This window comes from Hippocampus bargibanti, linkage group LG14, assembly GCF_051943395.1.
Source record: "Hippocampus bargibanti isolate YZ-2025 linkage group LG14, ASM5194339v1, whole genome shotgun sequence".
NCBI lineage: Eukaryota > Metazoa > Chordata > Actinopteri > Syngnathiformes > Syngnathidae > Hippocampus > Hippocampus bargibanti.
In genome coordinates, this window is record NC_142747.1 from 10107181 (window position 1) to 10132906 (window position 25726).

General features: G+C 43.1%; 2 protein-coding genes across 4 annotated transcripts in view; both read left to right on the forward strand.

The window, feature by feature from the left end:
- aifm4 (apoptosis inducing factor mitochondria associated 4) overlaps positions 1-8658 on the forward strand; it is a 12982-nt gene extending 4324 nt beyond the window's left edge. For 2 of the 3 annotated variants that reach the window (XM_089013652.1, XM_089013653.1), the window contains exons 6-19: positions 14-95; positions 176-288; positions 1217-1303; positions 1383-1474; positions 1558-1688; positions 1919-2034; positions 2105-2176; positions 2269-2332; positions 6037-6113; positions 6188-6305; positions 6377-6475; positions 6546-6621; positions 7578-7682; positions 7821-8657. In XM_089013652.1, the coding sequence (XP_088869778.1) occupies positions 14-95; positions 176-288; positions 1217-1303; positions 1383-1474; positions 1558-1688; positions 1919-2034; positions 2105-2176; positions 2269-2332; positions 6037-6113; positions 6188-6305; positions 6377-6475; positions 6546-6621; positions 7578-7682; positions 7821-7851 (1263 nt within the window). In that variant the 3' untranslated portion in view covers positions 7852-8657. Of the gene's footprint in view, positions 1-13; positions 96-175; positions 289-1216; positions 1304-1382; positions 1475-1557; positions 1689-1918; positions 2035-2104; positions 2177-2268; positions 2333-6036; positions 6114-6187; positions 6306-6376; positions 6476-6545; positions 6622-7577; positions 7683-7820 lie in introns of all 3 variants that reach the window. The other variant, XM_089013654.1, reaches the window with a different exon arrangement.
- A 770-nt stretch (positions 8659-9428) lies between these two features.
- On the forward strand, positions 9429-25481 carry prpf8 (pre-mRNA processing factor 8). Its single transcript, XM_089013729.1, has 43 exons — positions 9429-9583; positions 10156-10279; positions 10372-10540; positions 10731-10895; positions 11038-11256; positions 11341-11553; positions 11649-11774; positions 12723-12828; positions 13160-13350; positions 13442-13561; positions 13667-13856; positions 13972-14091; positions 14178-14312; positions 14471-14600; positions 14819-15015; positions 15132-15338; positions 15618-15781; positions 15866-15992; positions 16239-16431; positions 16571-16758; positions 16858-17096; positions 17256-17402; positions 17500-17710; positions 19281-19397; positions 19504-19751; positions 19847-20026; positions 20320-20455; positions 20599-20768; positions 20865-20994; positions 21085-21231; positions 21340-21500; positions 21610-21801; positions 21931-22168; positions 22249-22377; positions 22523-22636; positions 22731-22904; positions 23043-23236; positions 23344-23583; positions 23887-24028; positions 24139-24279; positions 24389-24528; positions 24670-24872; positions 24991-25481. Exons 2-43 carry the CDS (start codon positions 10168-10170, stop codon positions 25143-25145), a joined length of 7020 nt encoding a protein of 2339 aa, XP_088869855.1. The 5' UTR covers positions 9429-9583; positions 10156-10167; the 3' UTR covers positions 25146-25481.
- The last annotated feature ends 245 nt before the right edge of the window (positions 25482-25726 follow it).

Here is a 25726-nt window from a genome sequence, read left to right on the forward strand (position 1 = left end):
TGTCCCCCCACAGCCTCTTAAGCAGACCAGACGCGTGAAGGAGATGTGCAGTTCTTCACCAAACATTACACATACCATCCTGCTCATAGGCGGGGGTAAGAACAGGTTTCTGCTTCCGTCCGTGAACGGCTCTGCTTGTGGGGATCAGTTTCATTCTGATATTCTGTGTGTTCAGGGCCTGCGGCCCTGGTGTGTGCGGAGACTCTCCGCCAGAATAGCTATCAGGGCCGAATTGTCATGGTAACTAAAGAGTCTCTGCCTCCTTATGACAAGCCCAAGCTAAGTAAGGTAAGACCTCATCCCACAAGGCGCTTTTCTTTGATGGAGTACATTTGGCGTATAAATTGGAAACTCAAAGGTTGAACATTTTTTTTCTGGATGACGGATTACGATAACCTAGAAAAAAACCCACAAAAGTGCAAAGTAAAAGCTGGCATCTTGAGAGTCATGTGAGTTTTGAAGTTTCAAAATTTTGTCAGGAAATAGAGGAGTGTTTTTCACATTCAAATTCTACTACCTTAATTAAGGGCATACAACTGCAACGGTTCCACTCTACAGTGAGACCTCAACTTACGAACTTAATTGTTTCCCAGACAGAGTGTGTAAGGCGAAAAGTGTGTATCTCAAAAAAATAATTCCCATAGGAAACCATTAAAATGGGAATAATCCGTTCCCGGGTTTCCATAAAATATACTTTTCAACTAAATAAGCCTTAAAACTACACACAACATACCTTATTCTATGTATAATAAATGTGCTATTGTATTGTAATGAAAGAAATACACTGCATTGTATCATAAAGTCACTTGGCGTTGGAGGTCGAAGGTCAAAGGGAATTGCTGTTTGGAAAGAGAGGCGCATTACATGACGACTGTAATTAAAGAAATAAACTGTGCTGTAAAATAAAGTTTTATTTACCTTTTTGATGGTCGTTGATGGCTAATGGAAGGAGAGTCACCTTCCATAAGGACTGTTGGTAACTTAACCTCTGGTGCTGTTCGGTCGTGTGCTTCCACCGAAGATCACTCCGCCAGCCGTGGTGGGTGTGTATTATGAAAATAGTGCTTATTATAAGGTTTAATTTTCATAAATTTGACGTTTGTAAGACAAAAAGTTTGTAAGTTGAGGTTTGTAAATTGAGGTCTCACTGTATTTCCATTTGAGCCATTAGATTTTGCAAGAAGAAAAAAACCTGTGAAATGTGATCTTGTTTCAGGCGTTGAATGAGGACAGCGGTAGCATTGTCCTCCGCTCTTGTGAATTTTTTCAGCAATATGGGATAGAAGTACAAATGGAACAAGAGGTAACAAAAATCATTTCTTTCTTGTGTCATAAGTTTTACAATGTGCAACAAAGGGTTATGTTTTATTATCTAAATTCAGGTGGTCAATGTAAACACACAAGATAAAGTGGTGACGATGAAGGATGGCTCGCTGCTGCGTTACGACCAGCTTCTTATCTCCACTGGCTGCAGGCGAGGCTTATCTTATTCTCAACAACAGCTTTTATTTGTTTTCAGACTGCAAAAACATGCGTGAAAAATATTGATATCTACAGAGCGAGGCCTCTCAGTTGCCCGGGTAGTGACCTGAGAGGAGTGAAGTTACTGCAGAAGTATGAAGATGCCAAAGACATTCATGCTTCCTGCCTGGGCCACAAGGCTGTTGTCATTGGAACCTCCTTCATAGGTTGTCATACATTTTGAATTCCCTAATTCTTGTTCAAGTGACCCATTAAAAAAAATCAAACTGGAACTTTCTAAGTAACATTAGATATGGTGAACCTCAAGTGTTACACTTTTTAAAGCAAGTCGTCAATTCATGCACTTATTTTTCTTTCTGTGCTGTTTTTTCCGTTTCACCTTTTTCTATTCACGAGCATATGTGTGTGTGCATGCATGCATGTATTTTCAATCTAGGTATGGAGGTAGCATCCTATCTATCAAACAAAGCTTCCAGTGTGGCCATTATTGGGACCACCAAATACCCATATGAACGCTCTCTTGGTTCCCAGATTGGCCACATGACCATGCAAGTAAGAAACACTGGTGAAATAACTGTGACTGCAACTATGGTTATTATTGCGACAATACCTCGTCTTGTAGATGTTGGAGGAACGTCATGTGAAGTTCTACATGAATGACGCCGTCACTGAAATTAGAAGAAAAAACGGCTCGGTAATTCTACTTTTTTACAACTAGTTTGAACCTGTGATTGGGTTACCACAAACTTGGATAAGTTGCGGTGGTCAAAAATTGTGTTGTTGTAGGTGAAAGAGGTCGTGCTGAAGAGTGGTACAGTTCTAGAGGCTGATGTGGTGATTGCAGGAATCGGTAATTAGTTCTGTTGTATTCCATCTAAATTAACTTTTATGCTACAGCATTTTAGTTATTATTTATGTGCATTTCCATCCATCCATTTCCGATCCGCTTATACAGTACTCACAATGGTTATGGGAGGTGCAGGAGCCAGCTCTCTTCGGGCAGTCGGGGAGGGATGCCCTGAACCCGTTGCCAGAGATTTTATGCACATTTCTAAAAAAAAAAAACAGTCAAGTGCTTCCTTTTTTTAATGTATTTTTTTAATAAAACAGGGTAAATAAAACCCTGAACAGCAGACATTTAAAATACTGTAGCTGTTCTTCTTCTTCTTCTTCTTTTCCTTTCGGCTTTTCCCCTCAGGAGTCGCCACAGCGAATCAATGTCCTCCATCTATCCCGGTTTTGTGCATCCTCTTCCCTCACACCAGCTACCTTCATGTCCTCTTTGACCACATCCATAAACCTCCTCTTCGGTCTTCCTCTCGGTCTCCTGCCTGGCAATTCAAGGCTCAGCATCCTTTTCCCGATATAGTCGCTCTCTCTCCTCAGGACATGTCCAAACCATCTCAGTCTGGCCTCTCTGACTTTCTCTGCAAAGCCTCTAATATGAGTTGTCCCTCGAATGTACTCATTCCTGATCCTATCCAACCTGGTCACTCCCAAAGAAAACCTCAACATCTTCAGCTCTGCTACCTCCAGCTCTGCTTCCTGTCTTTTCTTCAGTGGCACTGTCTCCAGTCCAAACATCATGGCTGGTCTGACCACTGTTTTAAATACTTTTCCTTTCATCCTAGCTGAAACCCTTTTATAACACATCACACCTGACATTTTTCTCCAGCCGCTCCAGCCTGCTTGGACGCGCTTCTTCACCTCTTTTCCACACTCTCCATTGCTCTGGACAGTTGACCCCAAGTACTTAAAATCCTCCACCTTCTTTATCTCTTCTCCCTGTAGCATCACTCTTGCACTTGGATCCCTCTCATTCACACACATATATTCTGTCTTGCTGCGACTGATCTTCATTCCTCTCCTTTCCAGGGCATATCTCCACATCTCTAGTTTCTCCGCCACCTGTTCCCTGTTCTCGCTACAGATCACAATGTCATCTGCAAACATCATGGTCCAAGGAGATTATTGTCTAACATCGTCTGTCAGCCTGTCCATCACCATAGCAAACAAGAAGGGGCTCAGAGCTGACCCCTGGTGGAGTCCCACCTCCACCTTGAATTCCTCAGTCATACCGACAGCGCACCGCACAACTGTCTTACAGTCATGATACATGTCTTGCACCGCTCTGACATACTTTTCCGTCACTCCAGACTTCCTCATGCAATGCCACAGCTCTTCTCTGGGCACCCTGTCGTACGCTTTCTCCAGATCTACAAAGACACAATGCAATTCCTTCTGACCTTCTCTGTACTTCTCTATCAGCATTCTTAAAGCAAACGCTGCATCTGTCGTACTCTTTTTTTGGCATGAAGCCATACTGCTGCTCACAAATGTTCACTTCTGCTCTTAGTCTTGCTTCGACTACTCTTTCCCAGAGTTTCATTGTATGGCTCATCAACTTTATTCCTCTGTAATTAGTACAACTCTGCACATCTCCTTTGTTCTTAAAAATGGGCACGAGTACACTTCGTCTCCATTCTTCAGGCATCTGTTCACCATCTAAGATCTTGTTGAATAACCCAGTCAGGAACACCACCGCCACCTCTCCAAGACACTTCCATACCTCGATTAGTAAATCATCAGGCCCGAGTGCCTTTCCCCCCTTCATCCTCTTCAGCGCCCTCCTCACTTCATCCTTGCTAATGCTTGCTACGTCTTGGTCCACAACAGTCACGTCTTCCACTCTTTGTTCCTTCTCATTTTCCTCATTCATCAATTCTTCAAAGTACTCTTTCGATCTCGCCATTACACTACTGGCACCTGTTAATACATTGCCATCTCTATCCTTAATCACCTGAACCTGCTGCAGGTCCTTACCATATTTGTCTCTCTGTCTCGCCAGCCTGTAAAGATCAGTCTCGCCTTCCTTGCTGTCCAGCCGAGCATACAAGTCATCATAGGCCTCTTGTTTGGCCTTTGCCACCTTTACTTTAACCGTGCGCTGCATCTCCTTGTACTGCTGTCTACTCTCGTCCGTCCTCTCAGTGTCCCACGTCTTCTTTGCTAACCTCTTTTTCTGTATACACTCCTGCACCTCCCCATTCCACCACCAAGTCTCCTTATCTACCTTTCTTCCACTTGATACACCAAGTACTTTCCGACCTGTGTCTCTGATTATGTTTGCTGTAGTTTGCCAGTCATCTGGAAGGACCTCTTGCCCACCCAGTGCTTGTCTTACCTCCTTCCTAAATATCATGCAACACTCTTCCTTTTTCAACTTCCACCATTTTGTCCTCACTTCAGCCTTTGGTTTCTTCATCTTCCTCACTGCCAGCGTCATCCTACACACCACCAACCTATGCTGTCTGGCTACACTCTCACCAACCACTACTTTGCAGTCACTGATTTCCTTTAGATGGCGCCGTTGACGCAAAATGTAGTCTACCTGTGTACTTCTGCCTCCACTCTTGTAGGTCACCCTATGTCCCTGTCTCTTCTGAAAGAAAGTATTCACAATAGCCATTTGCATTCTCTTAGCAAAGTCAACCACCATCTGTCCTTCAGCGTTCCTCATCTGGAGTCCAAACCTGCCCATCACCTCCTCATCATCTTTGTTTCCTGCGCCAACATGTCCATTGAAGTCTCCACCAATTACAACCCTCTCACTTCTCGGGATGTTCTGTATGACTTCATCAAAATCCAACCAAAATTTCTCCTTCTCCGCCAGCTCACATCCTACTTGTGGGGCATACCCACAAACAACATTGAACATCACGCCTTCAATTTCTTGCTTCAGACTCATCATTCTATCTGATACTCTTTTTACTTCTAAGACATTCCTAACAAACTCCTCTTTTAAGATAACCCCAACTCCATTTCTCTTTCTGTCTTCACCATGATAGAACAACTTAAACCCTGACCCTAAGCTTCTATCCTTGCTCCCTTTCCACCTGTTCTCCTGGACACACAGTATGTCTACCTTCCTTCTCTGCATCATGTCAACCAGCTCTCGACCTTTACCTGTCATTGTTCCTACATTCAAAGTTCCTGCTCTTAGTTCTATACTCTTGGCGTTCCATTTCTCTCTTTTCCTCCGGGCACACCTCCCTCCTCTCCTTCTTCGACCAACAGTAGTCCATTTTCCACTGGCACCCTGAAGGTCAACAGTACCAATGGCGGCCGTTGTTAACCCGGGCCTCGACCGATCCGGTATGGGATTCATAGGTTTGATTTGCATATTTGTTTTGGCAAAAAATTTTTTACGTCAGATGCCCTTCCTGACACAACCCTCTGTATTTATCCGGGCTTGGGAGCGGCACAATAAGACACTGGCTTGTGCCCCCTTGTGGCTACATTAAAATACTGTAGCTGTTAGCTTCTCAATATGTAACATTTGATTTTTTAAATACCTCTGATGACTGCAGCCCACTTCTCTCATCTGAAATCTGATAGAATAGTTGTGGGAACTGGATGATCACAATAATGTAATTTGCCATTAAAGCATCTGAACCTGAATGCACTTTGAGAATTTAGCTCAAAATTGACAATTTATTAAATAGATATGTTCTATGACATAACTCCCTTGGCCTACGCCTCTCTACGTTTCAGGTGTAATCCCCAATTCGGACTTCCTAGCAGGAAGTGGAGTTGAAATAGATTCCAGGAAAGCAGTAGTTGTTGACAAGGTGAAGTGAACTGTTCATCGTTTCTGTGTTTAACAGCTGAGTGCATGTTGCTTATGTGACACATGTTTCATCAGTTCATGAGGACCAACGTAGCAGATGTTTTCAGTGCGGGAGATGTTACTTCCTTCCCTTTGGCCATACGAGGTGATCAACGAGTCCATGTGGGTCACTGGCAAATGTCTCAGGCTCACGGTAAGACTTAGTTCATTCTGACGAACTTGCAATCAACATCAACCTGGTGTCACTTTTTCTTTCCCCCTCAGGGAGAGTTGCTGCCCTCAATATGCTAAATAAACCTACCCAAATCAAGTCTGTTCCCTTCTTCTGGACTATGCTGCTTGGAAAGAGTATCAGATACACAGGTAGTATTCTTCTTTTTGACTTTAAGATTACTTAAAGCTCTTCATGGCATTTTATTTGTTATTTCTGCAGGGTATGGCGAGGGCTACAGTGAAATCATCATCAAAGGCAAAGTGGAGGACAGAAAGTTCCTGGCATTTTACATCAAGTGAGTGGATGCACAATATGTCCTCATATAAACTATCAAGACACATTTCTTTGGATTGGATTTACCTTTATTAGTCTCGCAGTGGAGAAATGTACATTTCACAGCAGCAAGGTTATGAAAGGAAGAGGAAAAGAAAGAAAGAAGTAGAAAAACAATGTGTGTTTGTGTGATTATTTTCCTCTTGAACCATCCCAGCTGACTTTGGGTAAGCATGAGAGTGATTGCCAGCCAATTGCAGCATACATAAAACACTTTTCTTCAATTATCGGTAATCGTATTATGTTTGGTTTTATTACTTTATGTTACTTCCGGGTTGATTTAGCGCTGGCGAGTGTGGCTGTCGCTGCTCACCCGCAGAAAAAATATCCTGTGACTTTAAAGTGTCCTTGAGAGTTTTGAAAAGCGTTTATAAATGAAATGTATTATTAGTGTATTATTATATATGTTTGGTTTTATTAGCCCAATAAAATTCACACACACTGAAGCATCAGAATGAGAATCAGAGTCATCTCTATTGCCAAGTATGTAGAACACACAAGGAATTTGTTTCCGGTAGAACACACTGCACTATCATCATCAAAAAAATGCAAAGAGGCACTATATAGTTCTATTTGGGTTACTGTTTAAAGAGTTAATGGCTTGGGGGAAGAAGCTGTTTAAATGTCTGCTGGATCTGGTGCGCATGGATCGGTAGCGCCTGCCTGAGGGGAGTAGCTGGAAAAGGTGGTGGGCAGGGTGCGGAGGGTCCAGTAGGATTTTCCGCGCCCTTGTTTGGATTCTTGCAGTGTGCAAGTCCTTGAGAGTGGGTAGGGCGGTGCCATGGGGAGAACATGCACATTTTACACAAGAAGGCCAGATTCAAGTTTCATGCTCCAAACTCCCCAGAATTTGTGAAGACTTGTTTACAAGGATGACTGGGGATACCTAGACCATTTATTTCACTCTTATTTTGCCAGAGATGACGTGGTGGTGGCGGCAGCCAGCCTCATGTTTGATCCTGCTGTGGCTCAGCTGGCAGAACTGATGGCAGCAGGTCAACGCATTACAAAAGCTCAGACTCAGTGAGTGTATTTATTCACTTCGACAAAAGAAACCACAGATACGCAAAGTAGATGTTTGGTGCATTGTTCATTGTCCTGCATGTCGAGCAGTAATTATTTGGATGTAGGTGGGATGACTTGACATTTTTCTCTATTCAGAGCTGAAGATCTGAGTTGGCTCCAGATGTAACGTGCCTCAAGTGCATCTCAGCTGCAAAGTACACAGCTGCCTTCTGTTTTGATCCTATCCATTCACTGCCGAAGAGAAGGCAAGTAGTCAGACAAATAAATGTCTATTCGTTTGAGAGTGTTAAAAGAACGAATAAAGTGTATGTTTTAAAGAACCAACATTACAGCTCTCTTTGGAATGGACATGCAACATTTAGTTAGTAGCTCTTCCTTTATGTCTGTGTAAGCTCTCAGTCGTACAGGAGTGGTCCATCGGTGAAAAGGTTTCTTCAGCCGTCATCTGTACTTCTTTCAAGGTGTCGGACGTTTCGCTACTCATCCGAGAGGCTTCATCAGATAACTATTTTTTTACTGGTAGCTCTGACCCTATATATATACAGTAAAGTCTTGTTATATCGATATTCTCGGCAGTCGGAAAAAATATCGATATAACCGGACTATCGATATATCCGATCCTGCGGTATGTAAATTTTCTCCTTGCGTTCATAGAAATAGTATCGTAATAAGCAGTACTATCGATATAACCGATATCGATATAACGAGACTTTACTATATATCCCTAATGTCAAAGGTGACGGTGCCAGACCTATGCTTTGATAGGTCCCTGCTCTAAGGTCTTTCATGAAAGATCTGTCGTATTCCAATGCTCATGATTATCATATGATCTTTATGTGTATGCATTGTTTACATCGTTGTATCCAATTCTCATAAGATATTTCACCCAACCGTATCGTGTCATTTTTGATGGTGAATGTGCAATGCCATTGTATAGTTTAATTATGCTGGTGAACTAAACATAACTAAACATAACTAAACATAATCATCTCTTTGAAGAAAGCTGTGTCATATTTGATGGTGAATGTGCAATGCCATTGTATAGTTTAATTATGGATTGGATATTGGATTGGATATGCCTTTATTAGTCTCACAGTGGAGAAATTTACATTTCACAGCAGCAAAGTGATGTAAGGAATGAAAGTAGAAAAACAAAATACATGAGCTGCTGGAAAGGCAGCCACTCTCGCGGCGCCTTCTTGAAGTCAAAAGAACCAAAAAAACTAAATAACAAATAATATGACAGCAAAGAGACAATATGACAAAACAAAGACACAGAGAGACATTCATTCTTCAGGACTTGCTGTACCCTCTTTGTGATGACATGAAGCAGTTCTAGGTGAAAGAGGAGAGGATCAAAGCGTCTTTCCACCAGTGGATCAGGGACATCATGGTGGAATGTGCACATCGACTACAAGCTAAATGTTGAAAGCAAACACGCAGCTGTAGCTGTATGATGGTGAACTAAGCATAATCCTGGTATAAATTTCATCTCTTTGAATAAAGAGGTGTGTCCCCAGGACTGTGCACGTCTGAGATCGGACAAAACGAAATAAAATCGGACGTCAAGTGTAATTAATAACGAAAATGCTATTGCAATTGATATGCTTCTACGCTGAACACTGTAGATGGCAGTATCATCACATCCGGGCGTTCGTGAGTAGCGCTTGCGTATGTTCTTCAACGTAAGCCCATTTTATATTGGTTGGATACGTCGTTGACGTGACGTTTTTGCGCCGAGAATTCAACTCTTCGGCGTACATCGTGTGACCACCGTCCCTCGTCGTGTGTGGTGCGGTTTTCGTAAGACGAACATCACTGAAAGAGGCATGTTTAGATGACCGAGAACGCGCATTAAAAGTTTTTAAACAACTCATCGTGGGATCGAAGGGAGCACGGTGAGCGACATTTCGTGTGTTGAGTTTGTAAATTCCTAGCCGCTAGGCCGCTCTGCAAATTGATTAGCTTTTAGCTTACCGCCGCCATTACCACGTTCAGGCCGTGAGCGCCATTGTTGCATGTTGTGGCAAAAATGAAAGCCAGGAATGATTATATCGCATAGTAATAGAATTGTAAATGCTTCTAGCGTGTCATACATTAAACTCAATTATTCAAACAACCAGATTTGATTTATGTTTACACCGTTGCCGTTACAAAGTGTGTTAGCTAAGGTGAGGCATGTAGGCCGATTAGCTAAACTGAGGCATGTAGCCCGATGTTAGCTTAACGACAGCTCTTCTGTCAATGATAACATGATATGGTTAAAACCATGCATTAAACTGTTTTCTCAATCATACACACATGTAAACTTGAGAATACAACTAAGGACCAAAGACTTGATTTGTGCATCATGAGCAGCGCTGTCACAACTTGGTCATTCGAGAACAGCTAATACCCGCAGCACCTCTACGTGTTTAGCGAATCCAATATGGTGTATTTATTGTTCTGTGTTTACTGGTCCTATTCTAAGTTCTGAGGCACTATGGCAGTTGCATTTCCCTTCCGCGGGGTTCCTGCGGGGATCCCACCTCCGGGTGTCCCCCTCCCACCACAAGTCCCAGACTACATGACTGAGGAGAAACTGCAAGAAAAAGGTTGGGTGTCAATCTTCAGATTTATTTACGTGTGCTTGAGATACGACACTGAGATTGTATGATCATGTGTGAAATGTTTTCTAACCATGCAGCGAGGAAATGGCAGCAGTTGCAGGCGAAGCGCTACTCTGAAAAGAGAAAGTTTGGATTTGTGGATGCTCAGAAGGAGGACATGCCTCCTGAGCATGTCCGGAAGATCATCAGAGACCATGGTGACATGACCAATAGGAAGTTTCGACATGACAAAAGGGTCTACTTAGGGTAAGAATTGAAAAATACATTAATTGTGTAATATGTTTGAGTAACTCACTCTATCATATTCAGAAAATTGAATAGAAATGAACCATGTATATGCATGGTTCAAAAATAGTCAATTCGCCTAAGATCTTCAATCATCACTATTGCCTAAATGAAGAAAATGTCCTTTTCTTGTGATTGTTTTTTTAAACAGTGCCCTTAAGTACATGCCGCATGCAGTGCTGAAACTGCTGGAAAACATGCCAATGCCCTGGGAACAGATCCGAGATGTTCCCGTACTTTATCACATCACTGGAGCCATTTCATTTGTCAATGAAATACCATGGGTTATTGAACCAGTCTACATTGCCCAATGGGGGTAAGGAAGAGTACTACTGTTTATTCTTATCAAACTGCTGCTACCGGTTAAAACCTGTCATATTCTCACATTTTTTCAGCCCCTGTTACTGAATCTATGCTTCATTAAATGATCATTTTCAGTAATCTTGGCTTTCTCTCAGAACAATGTGGATCATGATGCGCCGAGAAAAGCGGGACCGGCGTCACTTCAAGAGGATGCGCTTTCCTCCATTTGATGATGAGGAGCCGCCGCTGGATTACGCAGACAACATCCTTGATGTGGAACCACTGGAGGCCATTCAAATGGAGCTGGACACAGAAGAGGACGGCCCTGTCGTGGAGTGGTTATATGAGCATCAGCCCCTCAAAGACACGACAAAGTAAAAGCCCTCTTGAAATGTTCATGTTATTGTTTTGTTATTTCTATAAAGTCACCCAAACACTACTTTTTGTTTATTTTTCAGGTTTGTGAATGGAACCACTTACCGTCGATGGCAATTCTCACTGCCCATGATGTCGACACTATACCGTTTGGCCAACCAGCTGCTTACCGACTTGGTTGATTACAACTACTTTTACCTTTTTGACCTCAAGGCCTTCTTCACGTCCAAGGCTTTAAACATGGCCATACCCGGGGGACCAAAATTTGAACCTCTTGTTCGGGACATTAACCTCCAGTAAGAACTCTCAGGCTTCCTTAAAAAAATATTACCCAACCCCCCCATCCCACAAAAAAACATGTGTAAACATAATGTGTCTTTATCTCCTGTAGGGATGAAGACTGGAATGAGTTCAATGACATTAACAAGATCATCATCAGACAACCTATCAGGACAGAATACAAAATTGCCTTCCCCTACCTGTATAACAACTTGCCGCACCACGTCCACCTCACCTGGTATTTTTTTTCATGTTTTTTCCCTTTTGCCTATGGTGACATTTTGTTTGAAATTCTATTAATTTTTGTCTAAAATTATTTAGTCTGAGGCTGAATTTGTCTTTTATTGCTTGTAATATGGTTCAGTTTAATGGGTTTATTTTGATCGTTCATCCCTGATTCATTGCTTGGGCGTTGATGGCAGAGGATGGTTAAATCATCAGGAAGCCAGGTGTAGAACAGAAAGTTGGTTTAATCTTGAAGACAGCGGAGACATTGTGGGAGGTCAGCGAAGGAGGGAGGCAGAGAGGAGAGAGAGAGAGACGAACTGCAATGGGAGAGCATTTATATGGCGCACAGTGTGTGACGCGATAGGATTGGATTGGATATGCCTTTATTAGTCTCACAGTGGAGAAATTTACATTTCACAGCAGCAAAGTGATGAAAGGAATGAAAGTAGAAAAACAAAATACATGAGCTGCTGGAAAGGCAGCCACTCTCGCGGCGCCGTCTTGAAGTCAAAAGAACAAAAAAAGTAAATAACAAATAATATGACAGCATAGAGACAATATGACAAAACAAAGAAGGTGTCCAGCGATGGCAGTCGAATGGCTCCGACATTCCTCCCATTCAAAAACAGTACTGGCATATTCATGCTGCCGAAAAAGCACAACCGCTCAGCACAGTCTCCTCCTTGATGAATGTCGTGGTCAAAAATGCTGAAAAACAATCTGTATCCATTCCACACGATGCACAACAACACAAAGTGACAAAAGAAAACACAAAACAAGACAAAAACAACCATCTTGGCGCCATCTTGGACTTCATGTGACATAATGTAGATGCAACATCATGTAAAGGAAGGCAGGATATGACGTATCAGGAAGTCCAAAACGTAAACAAAGATTAGAAAGCGATGTTTAAATATGTTTGTATAGCGAATTACCCCAACAATTGCCTTGTGTGCAGGTACCATACTCCAAATGTGGTGTTCATTAAGACAGAAGACCCAGATCTGCCTGCATTTTACTTTGATCCACTCATCAACCCCATTTCACACAGGCATTCAGTCCAGGTAAGTGTTCTAATTTAATCCCAATGTTTTAGGCACTTGTGGTCTTTTGCTTCAAAATTCTTGCACTTTTGAATGAAAACGAATTTTCTGAAGCAAAGTTTTGTCAGCGTTACACACCCTCTTACCGAGCCGCACCTGCATTGACCTGCTTGCCTGTGCGTAAGAATCAGAGGAATATAAAAATGAATGGTGGCTTTTATTTACTGCTGGCTGCAGTTGCAGGTAGCCTGTCATCATTCATATAATGCCAACAATTTCTAATTTCTGAGTTTTTGTGACAATTCATGTTTCTTCCGCAACATCGTCATTGCTTCATCGTCCGCCCTTTCAGAGTCAAGAGCCTCTTCCAGATGATGATGAGGAGTTTGAGCTTCCTGAGTTTGTGGAGCCTTTCCTCAAAGAAACTCCTCTCTACACTGATAACACAGCCAATGGCATCGCTCTGCTGTGGGCGCCAAGACCTTTCAACTTGCGTTCTGGTCGTACCAGGAGAGCAATCGATATCCCTCTCATTAAGAACTGGTGAATGAATGAAAAACTCACATTTGCAACCTTTGATTATGTTAACCCCTGACCCTTGCCTTTTAAAAACAATTCTACATTTGTTTTGCAGGTATCGTGAGCACTGCCCAGCAGGACAACCAGTAAAAGTGCGTGTCTCCTACCAGAAACTGTTAAAGTACTATGTGCTCAATGCTCTCAAACACAGACCCCCCAAGGCCCAGAAAAAGAGGTGTGCCTCACTACATATTTCAGTTCTATTTGGGATTCTCTCTATCTCTCAAGTATATTTACTTGTCTGCTAGCATCGTATGACATTTCTTTTGCTGCCTTGTAGGTATCTCTTCCGTTCCTTCAAGGCAACAAAGTTCTTTCAGTCCACGAAACTTGACTGGGTGGAAGTTGGGCTGCAGGTCTGCCGACAGGGTTACAACATGCTCAATCTACTTATTCACCGAAAGAATCTAAACTATCTGCATTTGGATTACAACTTCAATTTAAAGCCTGTCAAGACATTGACCACAAAGGTGAAAACTTTTTGCATAAATGCTTCAACAGTAATCTGTGAGCAGGGATATTTGAAGCATTTCTTTGATTGGGAGACCCCCCTTTTTAACTTTTGACTCTGTTTTTGTCCCCCAGGAGCGTAAAAAGTCAAGATTTGGAAATGCTTTCCATCTCTGTCGAGAGGTGTTGCGACTTAGCAAGCTGGTGGTGGACAGTCATGTTCAGTACAGACTCGGAAATGTGGATGCCTTCCAGGTCATATTATCTACTTAAATCCAAATACATAATCATTCTGAGTTTTGTAAGATGTTTTGTCCAACGAAATTGTCTCGGCACTTTAGTTGGCTGATGGCCTGCAGTACATCTTTGCCCATGTGGGGCAGCTAACCGGCATGTACCGCTACAAGTACAAGTTGATGAGACAAATCCGGATGTGCAAAGATCTGAAACATCTCATTTACTACCGCTTCAATACGGTCTGTATATATTTGTCAGCCACAGTGCAACTTCCATAACTATTCACACCTTCTCTTGTTTGTTCTCGTATACAGCCTATATGACTTTCATAGTGTCAAAGCAGAGATGGTGAAAGTCTTTGTTGTATTTTTGATGTGTGTTTTGTTTGTTAACTCAGGGTCCTGTTGGCAAGGGACCGGGTTGTGGTTTCTGGGCGCCTGGATGGAGGGTGTGGCTTTTCTTCATGAGGGGCATAACACCACTTTTAGAAAGGTGGCTTGGAAATCTTCTGGCCAGGCAATTTGAAGGTGGGTTATGATGGAGGACACTGATTTGCTGTGGCGACCCCATGAAGGGAAAAGCCGAAAGGAAAAGAAGAAGTTCTTATGATTCTTATTATTCTATTGAATTGAGCCTGTGATATTGTCATCATTCAGTTATATTGTGTGGAAAGCCAACACCTCAGTGTTGTGAGCACTTGAAATATCATTTTGCATGAACATATTTTGTTGAAATCTCCCTGCAGGAAGACACTCTAAGGGTGTGGCCAAGACCGTGACCAAACAGCGTGTGGAGTCCCACTTTGACCTGGAATTGCGTGCTGCTGTGATGCACGACATCTTGGACATGATGCCCGAGGGCATCAAACAAAACAAAGCCAGGACTATCCTGCAGCACCTCAGTGAGTCTTGGAGGTGCTGGAAGGCAAACATCCCATGGAAGGTGGGTAACTTGTAAACTTGTGTAAAACGTCATCAATATATTCATTCAAATATACCACATAATAATAGGAACTCAGTGTTTTAATTCTATATAACTAAAGTGTTTAAATTCTGCAGGTACCTGGTTTGCCAACTCCCATTGAGAACATGATCCTGCGCTACGTCAAAGCCAAAGCTGACTGGTGGACCAACACTGCCCACTACAACCGTGAACGTATCCGCCGTGGGGCTACTGTAGACAAGACTGTCTGCAAAAAGAACCTGGGAAGACTAACCCGCTTGTACTTGAAGGCTGAGCAGGAAAGACAGCACAATTACTTGAAGGTATTGCACAGAGAACAAAAAATATGGTACTATTTGTCTGAAAACCTCTTACTGAGACGCACTTGCATTGGTCTGCTTGCATATGCGTAAGAACTGGAGGGATATTATATTTACTGGGGGGTTTTATATACTGTACTGGTGCCCACACCTGCAGTTAAATTGCCGCCATTAAGACATTCGTTGTAAAATTGTAAACAGCCTTCAGATTATTTTTTATGGTGCGAAGAAATATTTCCATAAATTTCTTGCATTTTTTAAGTGGTTATCATTTGGATTTAGGATGGTCCCTATATCACGGCTGAGGAAGCTGTTGCCATTTACACCACGACTGTTCACTGGCTGGAAAGTCGCCGGTTCTCACCCATCCCCTTCCCTCCACTATCGTATAAACATGACACCAAGCTGCTAATCTTGGCCCTGGAAAGGCTTAAAGAGGCTTACAGGTAAGCACCCTTTCAACACTTCATATTAATTGCCACTGAATAGATGCCTTCAGTGATGTCCTTTATTTTGAATGTGTTCTCTAGTGTGAAATCCCGCTTGAATCAGTCTCAGAGGGAAGAGCTTGGGTTGATTGAGCAGGCTTACGACAACCCTCACGAGGCCTTGTCCAGGATCAAGCGACACCTGCTCACACAGCGAGCCTTTAAGGAGGTCAGCAAAGATCGAAACCGTTTTCACACCCACCCCCAAGCAATTTTCACATTCTTGATATTGATTTAGAAACAATGAGGGTTCTAATACAAATCAGATGGGTTGTTTTTTCCCCCGTTATAGTGTTTTTCCCTCCAGACTATATTTATATTAGGGCATTTAAATGCACTGAGATTTTGCCATTATCTTAACAAATGCATCCAAATCCATCCTCATCACACTCACCCATTTTTCTTTATTGTGTAGGTGGGTATTGAGTTCATGGACCTGTACAGCCACCTGGTACCAGTGTATGACGTAGAGCCACTGGAGAAAATCACAGACGCCTACCTTGATCAATATCTATGGTACGAAGCAGACAAGAGGCGGCTCTTCCCACCCTGGATCAAACCAGCTGACACTGAACCACCTCCTCTGCTCGTCTACAAGTGGTGCCAAGGTCTGATCGAGCGTGTAAACAATTTGTAGTATTCTTTACTGATCGCACTGAGGGCAATATCCAAAAAGAATGAACTCTAGCTACTGATAGATGTTTTTTTAATTGCCAATGGCTCATTGCTAATACTTGTTCTTTGCAGGCATTAACAACTTGCAGGATGTTTGGGAAACTGCAGAAGGAGAGTGCAATGTGATGCTCGAATCACGCTATGAAAAGATGTATGAGAAGATTGACTTGACATTGCTCAACAGGCTGCTACGTCTTATTGTAGACCACAACATTGCTGATTACATGACAGCCAAGAACAATGTTGTCATCAACTACAAGGTAAACAATTATTTCCTTTTCCCGCGTTACTTCTTGTAAACCCGATTTTTTTTTTTAAATTTTTGTGCGTTAATATGTCTGAGTGTCACTCGTTCCTAGGACATGAACCATACAAACTCCTACGGCATCATCCGGGGACTCCAGTTTGCCTCGTTCATTGTGCAGTACTACGGCCTGGTAATGGATCTTCTGGTGCTGGGCTTGCACCGTGCCAGCGAGATGGCAGGTCCACCCCAAATGCCCAACGATTTCCTCAGCTTCCAAGATACAGCGACAGAAAGCGCCCACCCAATCAGGCTGTACTGCCGCTACATTGACCGCATTCACATCTTCTTCAGGTTAGACAGATTCATCCCTTTCTCTGTCCGTGATGGAAGTAGAACTTTGTAGCAGCACATATCTTGACGTTCAAAATTGACGTAATTGTTCGTGATTCCTGCATATATCAATCTTGTGAAATGAAATAGGAAGTGAAAGTGTTGTTTTGCCTTTGTTAGGTTTTCTGCCGATGAGGCAAGAGACCTCATTCAGAGGTACCTGACCGAGCACCCCGACCCCAACAATGAGAACATTGTGGGTTACAACAACAAAAAGTGCTGGCCACGTGATGCTCGCATGAGATTGATGAAGCACGATGTCAATCTGTAAGTCCATAGCCCACTTTAACGTTGTCATTCTAACGTTTCACGTTAAAATGATAATTTGACATAATTTACTGTATTGATTTATATATATTTTTAGTGGGCGCGCAGTCTTTTGGGACATAAAGAACCGACTGCCAAGGTCAGTGACCACAGTCCAGTGGGAGAACAGCTTTGTGTCAGTCTACAGCAAAGACAACCCCAACTTGCTCTTTAACATGTGTGGCTTTGAGTGCCGCATCTTGCCTAAATGTCGAACGAGCTATGAGGAGTTCACCCATAAGGATGGTGTCTGGAATTTGCAGAATGAGGTGAGAAAACGGAAACTACAATGGGGACTCGGTTTACGAACACCTTGCCTAATGAACTTTTCGGTTTACGAACGTTAAATTTATGAAAATTAAACCTTGGATTAAGCACTACTTTTCACGATACACACCCCTCACCACGGCTGGCGGAGTAATCTTCGGCGGAAGAACGCCAAAGCACACGACCGAACAGCGCCCCAGGCGGCCTACCTTTCCACACACCCTTTCTATGAGTGCACACGTTAATCGTCTTCAACGATACTTTTGCTGTTATGGGACCGAAAAAGACCCCACCAAAGGCTCGTGTTCAGCCGAAGAAGACACAAAACAAAATTACAGTCGAGGAGAAGAAGGAGATCATTGAGAAACACGAACGAGGTGTGCGTTTGTGGTGTCACAGATGTGCACCGCGGCTTTCATGTGAATCTCAGTCTGACATATTTCCCACGCTGTGTCACTTCCCTGAGAGTAACTTTCTACTACCATTCTACAAATAAAGAGGTTCCGATATGCTAAGTCCACCATTGCTACCATCCTTCGCAACTAAGCTTTACACAAAGGCGTTATTTACGCGATGCTTTCACGTGACTAATGACACCGAACTTGTCACGTGCGAGTTGACAGCTTGGGCGGGGCCGCCGCTCCCGACCTCCGCCAGCTGCTGTCAATCCCCTCATCACCGATACTGGGACATTTCAACGAGTCGCTGTCACCTCACCAGTGACATGATGCCAGCACAAGGGTTTGCTTCGCCCGAGGTGATTGTTAGCCGCGATCGCACAAGTTTGTTGCTTTCCAGGATCGCGAGTTTTTTTCACCCCCGCGTGCCATTTTATTTTGCCGAGCTTGATAGATCGCCCGCGCCCGCCTTCTTTTGTCGCGTCAATCCGGGTCCTTGGACTCTTCGGACTTGCGCCTTTTGTTGTAATAAAACCTCTGCCAGCACCTACGTATCTGCCGCCTGCTTAGGGATCCAACCCATTATATTAACATTCCGACGTGTCAGCTATCACTGTCACGCTCGGAACGTGACAGTATCATTCTGTTCAGCTGATAGAAAAGGCTTGGCATGATGTTACCCTTCAAGGATCATTGAAAGCCGCATGGAAGAATTTGGGATGTGCGGGCTTTGTGTGTTTTGTGTTTTGTGTGTGAATTTGGGATGTGCGGGAAAAGACTGGCTAAGAGAATCATCAACATGATGAATGATAATGTGGTGCCTCAGTTTAGTAAGACCTTACAAGTCAGAAAGCAACAGTGTCAATTAAGAGCCATCAACGACCATCACAAATATTGTATGTTCTGTGTAGAAATTTATATTTTATGGAGACCTGGGAACGGATTATTGTCATTTTAATGGTTTCCTAAGGGTAATTACTTTTTGGGAGACACTCTTTTCGCCTTACACACACTGTCTGGGAACCAATTAAGTTCGTAAGCCAAGGCCCCATTCTATTGTCATGAATACACAAGCATTTTTCCCCCGAATCTATTAACGATTTGATTATTCTGCCAAATACTGATAATTGGGCTAATTCCTGTTTATTTATTTCTTTATTTTTTGTGTTTGTAGGTCACCAAAGAGAGGACCGCCCAGTGTTTCCTGCGTGTGGATGATGAATCAATGCAGCGTTTCCATAACAGAGTGCGCCAGATATTGATGGCCTCTGGCTCGACCACATTCACAAAGGTAAACAGACTAAGGAGAAAAATCTGCTACTGAGGTTAACCATTGGAACTTGTGGTTGTCAAATTGGAAACGGGTATCGTAATCTCCCCTTTCTTTCTGCCTCCAGATTGTGAACAAATGGAACACAGCTCTTATTGGCCTGATGACCTACTTCCGTGAAGCAGTAGTAAATACACAGGAGCTGCTTGATCTGCTGGTCAAGTGTGAGAACAAGATTCAGACCCGCATCAAGATCGGGTTGAACTCTAAAATGCCGAGCCGTTTCCCACCTGTTGTTTTCTACACTCCCAAAGAGTTGGGCGGCCTGGGCATGTTGTCCATGGGCCATGTGCTCATACCACAGTCTGATCTGCGGTGAGTTATGACGCATATATTTTACTGGGTTCTTAAAATTAATTATTGGTCATGTTCTTAATTCTGAAAGCTTTCTCTTCCTCTCTCTCTGCCAGTTGGTCGAAGCAGACCGACGTGGGGATCACCCACTTCAGGTCTGGAATGAGTCATGAAGAGGACCAACTCATTCCAAATTTGTACCGTTATATTCAGCCTTGGGAAAGTGAGTTCATTGACTCGCAGAGGGTGTGGGCTGAGTATGCCCTCAAAAGGCAGGAGGCCATTGCACAGAACAGGTACGTTCTGCTGCTGATTGATGGTTTTAAATCTCTCTTTGCCAATTAACGTTGGATTTAGTCTTTTTTTTTTTTTTTTTGCTGTCGGGACTTGAATATGAGGTAAACTGTCAGATCATAATTGTAATCTCTCGAGGTGGTGAGGTTTACCCCACATTGCTATCCTTCTTGGAATACATGCCAAGTCAACATTTTGGTCGTCCTTACCGAAGCATTTATATTTTGCATTGTCAATACAGAAAGAGAGCTTGAATTCCAACTCAAACAAATCACCCGTTGTGTCTGTTTCCTAGGCGACTAACATTGGAGGATTTAGAGGACTCGTGGGACAGAGGAATTCCCCGTATCAACACTCTTTTCCAAAAGGACAGACACACACTGGCCTATGACAAAGGCTGGCGAGTCCGAACGGATTTTAAGCAATACCAGGTTTGATCAGATATGCGATTGAAATAATTTTTTCAAGTTGATCAGACTTCCTGTCAGCCTGAACGTCTAATGAATAAAGTGATGCTGACACATCAAGTTCAATTGATGCAAATCTACATTTTAATTTTTTCTGTGGATTTCAGGTGTTGAAGCAGAATCCGTTTTGGTGGACTCACCAGAGGCATGACGGTAAACTGTGGAACCTCAATAACTACCGCACAGACATGATCCAGGCTTTAGGTGGTGTGGAGGGCATCCTGGAACACACACTCTTCAAAGGCACTTATTTCCCCACTTGGGAGGGTCTCTTCTGGTGAGAAAATACGGCAGAATGGTCATCTTAGTTTCAAACATTTGTCAATACACGATTAGATGAATCACTTGCATCCAATGTCTTTCTGGCATGTAGGGAGAAGGCCAGCGGGTTCGAAGAGTCCATGAAGTGGAAGAAACTGACAAATGCTCAGAGATCTGGTCTCAACCAAATCCCCAACCGTCGCTTCACTCTCTGGTGGTCGCCCACCATTAACAGAGCCAATGTAAGCCCTACTATAAAGTTATTGTTATTATCATTTATTCAAGGTGATACTGGCAGAGATGAAAAGTTTCCTCCCGCTTCTTGTTTGTAGGTGTATGTGGGCTTCCAGGTGCAACTTGACCTGACTGGAATCTTCATGCATGGAAAGATTCCCACCCTGAAGATCTCCCTCATTCAGATCTTCAGAGCTCACTTGTGGCAGAAGATCCATGAGAGCGTTGTCATGGATTTGTGTCAGGTTGGTTTTCCTTCACTTCTGTGGTATTTTTGCTGTGGTACAACCAAAAATCAAAGATTATCATCTCCATTTCTTGTGGGACCAATGCGACTGTGATTTGGCTTTCAGGTGTTTGACCAGGAGCTCGATGCGCTTGAGATCGAGACAGTGCAGAAGGAGACTATCCACCCCAGGAAGTCATACAAGATGAACTCATCCTGTGCTGACATCCTCCTTTTTGCATCTTACAAGTGGAATGTATCTCGGCCGTCTCTGCTTGCGGACTCAAAGTATGACATTATCATATCAGAAAATACATCTACACTGCTCCATTGCGAAAGTTCTTGTATGACCACGTGTAAAAACAAATGAATGAATTTGCCGCTACTCTTGTTGCAGGGATGTGATGGACAGCACCACCACACAAAAGTACTGGATTGACATTCAACTGCGCTGGGGTGACTATGACTCGCATGACATTGAGCGCTATGCCAGGGCCAAGTTCTTGGACTACACCACAGACAACATGAGTATTTACCCTTCCCCCACTGGAGTGCTCATTGCTATCGACTTGGCATACAACCTCCACAGGTTAATGTTTTTTGAAGAAAGAGTAAATTGGAAAAATAGTGCATGTAACTATTAAACTCAACATATGAATGTGATTATTTTTTTTAATGGAAACCATTGTCAAAGAAGCTTTTTCCTCTCTTTGTGTAGTGGCTATGGAAACTGGTTCCCGGGCAGCAAGCCTTTGATCCAGCAAGCCATGGCCAAGATTATGAAGGCCAATCCTGCCCTGTATGTGCTGAGGGAGCGCATCCGCAAGGGTCTCCAGCTATATTCCTCCGAACCCACGGAGCCTTACCTGTCCTCACAGAACTACGGGGAGCTCTTCTCAAATCAAATCATTTGGTTTGTGGATGACACCAACGTCTACAGAGTCACCATCCACAAGGTGCGTGCTGACACATGCTTCTGACGTTAATGATAAATCTCCATCCAACTCGTCTAATGCTTGGAGGCCTCTTTCACCAGACTTTTGAGGGCAATTTGACCACCAAACCCATCAATGGAGCCATTTTCATCTTCAACCCCAGGACCGGACAGCTCTTCCTCAAGATCATTCACACATCCGTGTGGGCTGGACAGAAGCGTTTGGGCCAGGTAAGACCATTGCATATAGCTGCTTCTTTTCAATTAACAACCATTTGTATTGGAGAAGTGACGGAGTCGCGTCCCCTTAGTTGATCATCTGACATTAAAATAAAATCCCGATACCCTTAAATAATACAGTGCGATTTCCTTGTAGCTTGCTAAATGGAAGACAGCTGAAGAAGTTGCCGCCTTGATCCGCTCTCTCCCTGTGGAGGAGCAACCGAAGCAGATCATTGTGACCAGGAAAGGTATGCTGGATCCCCTTGAGGTAAGTCACCTGAAAGCTATTGGATTCATACTTCAATATTAGCTCTGAATTTTGAGGTAACTATTCGAATGACATCCTCCTCATCTTTCCTCAGGTCCACTTGCTTGATTTCCCCAACATTGTGATCAAGGGCTCTGAGCTACAGCTGCCCTTCCAGGCATGTCTGAAAGTGGAGAAGTTTGGAGACCTCATCCTCAAAGCCACCGAGCCTCAGATGGTGTTGTTCAACCTCTATGACGACTGGCTTAAGACCATTTCGTCTTACACAGTGAGTCTTCCTATGTATCGCAAAAAAAGTCGACATTTTAAGATTTGGTATCCCCTCCATAGTTCTTTGGCTGTCAACTGATTCCATACTTATTTCCTTGTGTGAGAAGAGTTTGTGATTTGCTTTGCCCATCTCTAGGCCTTTTCTCGACTCATCCTGATCCTAAGAGCCCTCCACGTCAACAATGATCGTGCCAAAGTGATCCTGAAACCCGATAAGACCACCATTACCGAACCTCATCACATTTGGCCCACTCTCACAGATGAGGAATGGATCAAGGTGGAAGTGCAACTAAAAGATCTCATTCTGGCTGACTACGGCAAAAAGAACAAGTTAGTTTCTTGTCTACTTTGAAGCAAGTGTAATTTTTTGGGTCAACTATGGGTACAGGGCAAATGAATTGAGCAGCCAATGCGTTTCTTCTGCTTCTCCCTTCCAGTGTGAATGTGGCGTCATTGACCCAATCTGAGATCCGTGACATCATCCTGGGTATGGAGATCTCCGCTCCCTCGCAGCAACGGCAGCAGATTGCTGAGATTGAGAAGCAGACCAAAGAGCAATCGCAACTAACCGCCACGCAGACACGCACTGTTAACAAACATGGCGATGAGATCATCACTTCTACCACATCCAACTACGAGACGCAGACCTTTTCTTCCAAGACGGAATGGAGGGTCAGGTATGTGGCATATTGCTGTCTTGAAACTACAATCAAATGTGTTAATATGAAACCTGAATATGAATTTATCGGTTCTATAATGTTTAATGTACAGTAAAGTCTCGTTATATCGATATTCTCGGGAGTCGGAAAAATCGATATATCCAATCCTGCGGCATGTAAATTTTCTCCTTGCGTTCATAGAAATAGTATCGTAATAAGCAGTACCATCGATATAACGAGACTTTACTGTATTAGCATCTTATGGCTCGCTGTAGTTTCTTGACTGAGTAATAAAACCGCTCGTTTTACTTGCCCTCTCAGAGCTATCTCTGCTGCCAACCTCCATCTTCGCACCAACCACATTTACGTGTCCTCTGATGACATCAAGGAGACAGGATACACCTACATCCTGCCCAAGAATGTTCTCAAGAAGTTCATCTGTATTTCAGATTTGCGTGCACAGGTATCTCCCATTACTTGATACTTTTACAAATTCCTAATGATTCGAGTTGTCTGTCCCTCTTGAACAACATCCATGCAGAATAAACCTCATTGGTATGTTTTCTGTTCCAGATCGCAGGCTACCTGTATGGCACTAGCCCACCTGACAACCCTCAGGTAAAGGAGATCCGCTGTATTGTCATGGTGCCTCAGTGGGGGACCCACCAGACAGTCCACCTGCCCAACCAGCTCCCTGGACACGAATATCTTAAAGTAAGATTTAAGAAGAAAAAAAAAAACGCTTCCTTCGAATCAAAGGCTCTTTTATACTAATTACAAGGTAACCAATGTATTCGTACTGAAACATCTTTCTCCCCAAAAGGAAATGGAACCCCTCGGCTGGATCCACACACAGCCTAATGAATCACCACAGCTGTCCCCCCAGGATGTCACTAGCCATGCCAAAGTCATGGCCGACAATCCCTCTTGGGATGGAGAAAAGACCATCATCATCACATGCAGGTAAATAACCGAGGCCCGCAAAAGTGGGAACATTTTTAAACCTTGAATGAAACAATTGTGTCTGCTTCTTATGAGTTAATTCCTCCCTCTCCGTTAAGTGATTCTTCTTATGGCACCAAATTAATATTGTTTAATTTCCAGCTTCACGCCAGGCTCATGCACGCTGACGGCCTACAAATTGACGCCCAGCGGCTATGAGTGGGGCCGGCAGAATACAGACAAAGGCAATAACCCGAAAGGTTACCTGCCATCTCACTATGAGAGGGTCCAGATGCTGCTCTCTGACAGGTTCCTGGGCTTCTTTATGGTACCAGGTCAAGTTTCCTGGAATTACAATTTCATGGGTTAGTACATTATCTTGTTGTTATTGTGGTTTACTGTAGGTGTCACTTGTCATCATCACAACACGCCTATTCACCTCTTAGAAGTAACATTTTTTCCCCCCGCCCTCCCCAAATCCAGGCGTACGTCACGACCCTAACATGAAATACGACCTGCAGCTGGCCAACCCCAAAGAGTTCTACCACGAAGTCCATCGACCATCGCACTTCCTGAACTTTGCCTCGTTACAGGAGGGTGAAATCTACAACGCCGATCGTGAAGATATGTATGGCTGAACAGAAAGACTCATTCTTTAGGCGACCCTGTCAGAATCGCTTGTAAAAACATTCATCCACACTGTTTGGACATTTTAATGTTTTGTTTAATTAGACGGATACTCTTGGTATTTCTTCAGTTTGTTTCCACTGTGCCCTCGAGTCAGTATGCATCTTTTTTGGGGCTTATATGTACACAGGACTATCGTACAGTGTAATATCCTCATAATAGTTGCAAATGCAGAAGTACTCATTCCTGTCATTTGAGAAGTGAAATGTTGATTTCCCATGACAGTTAATTCCCAAATGCAATTCTGTGACATCATTGTTTTGATTTAAATAAATATGTTTTTTATACATTGCAAAGTGTGTTATATCATTCTTACTTGTTCTACCCTGGACTGATTACCAGACTATCTCAGGGCATCATGTACTGTATAGACACAGTCACACTGATTTTTTTGGTGTGTTTTTGTTTTTTTGGTTACATATACTCCAGGATTAATTAAAAATATTTCAGCCTAACAATTAGAAATAGTACTATTTGTACGTTAGTGTTATTGGTACACTGCTGCATGACATTACAAAAGAAAAAAGGAATA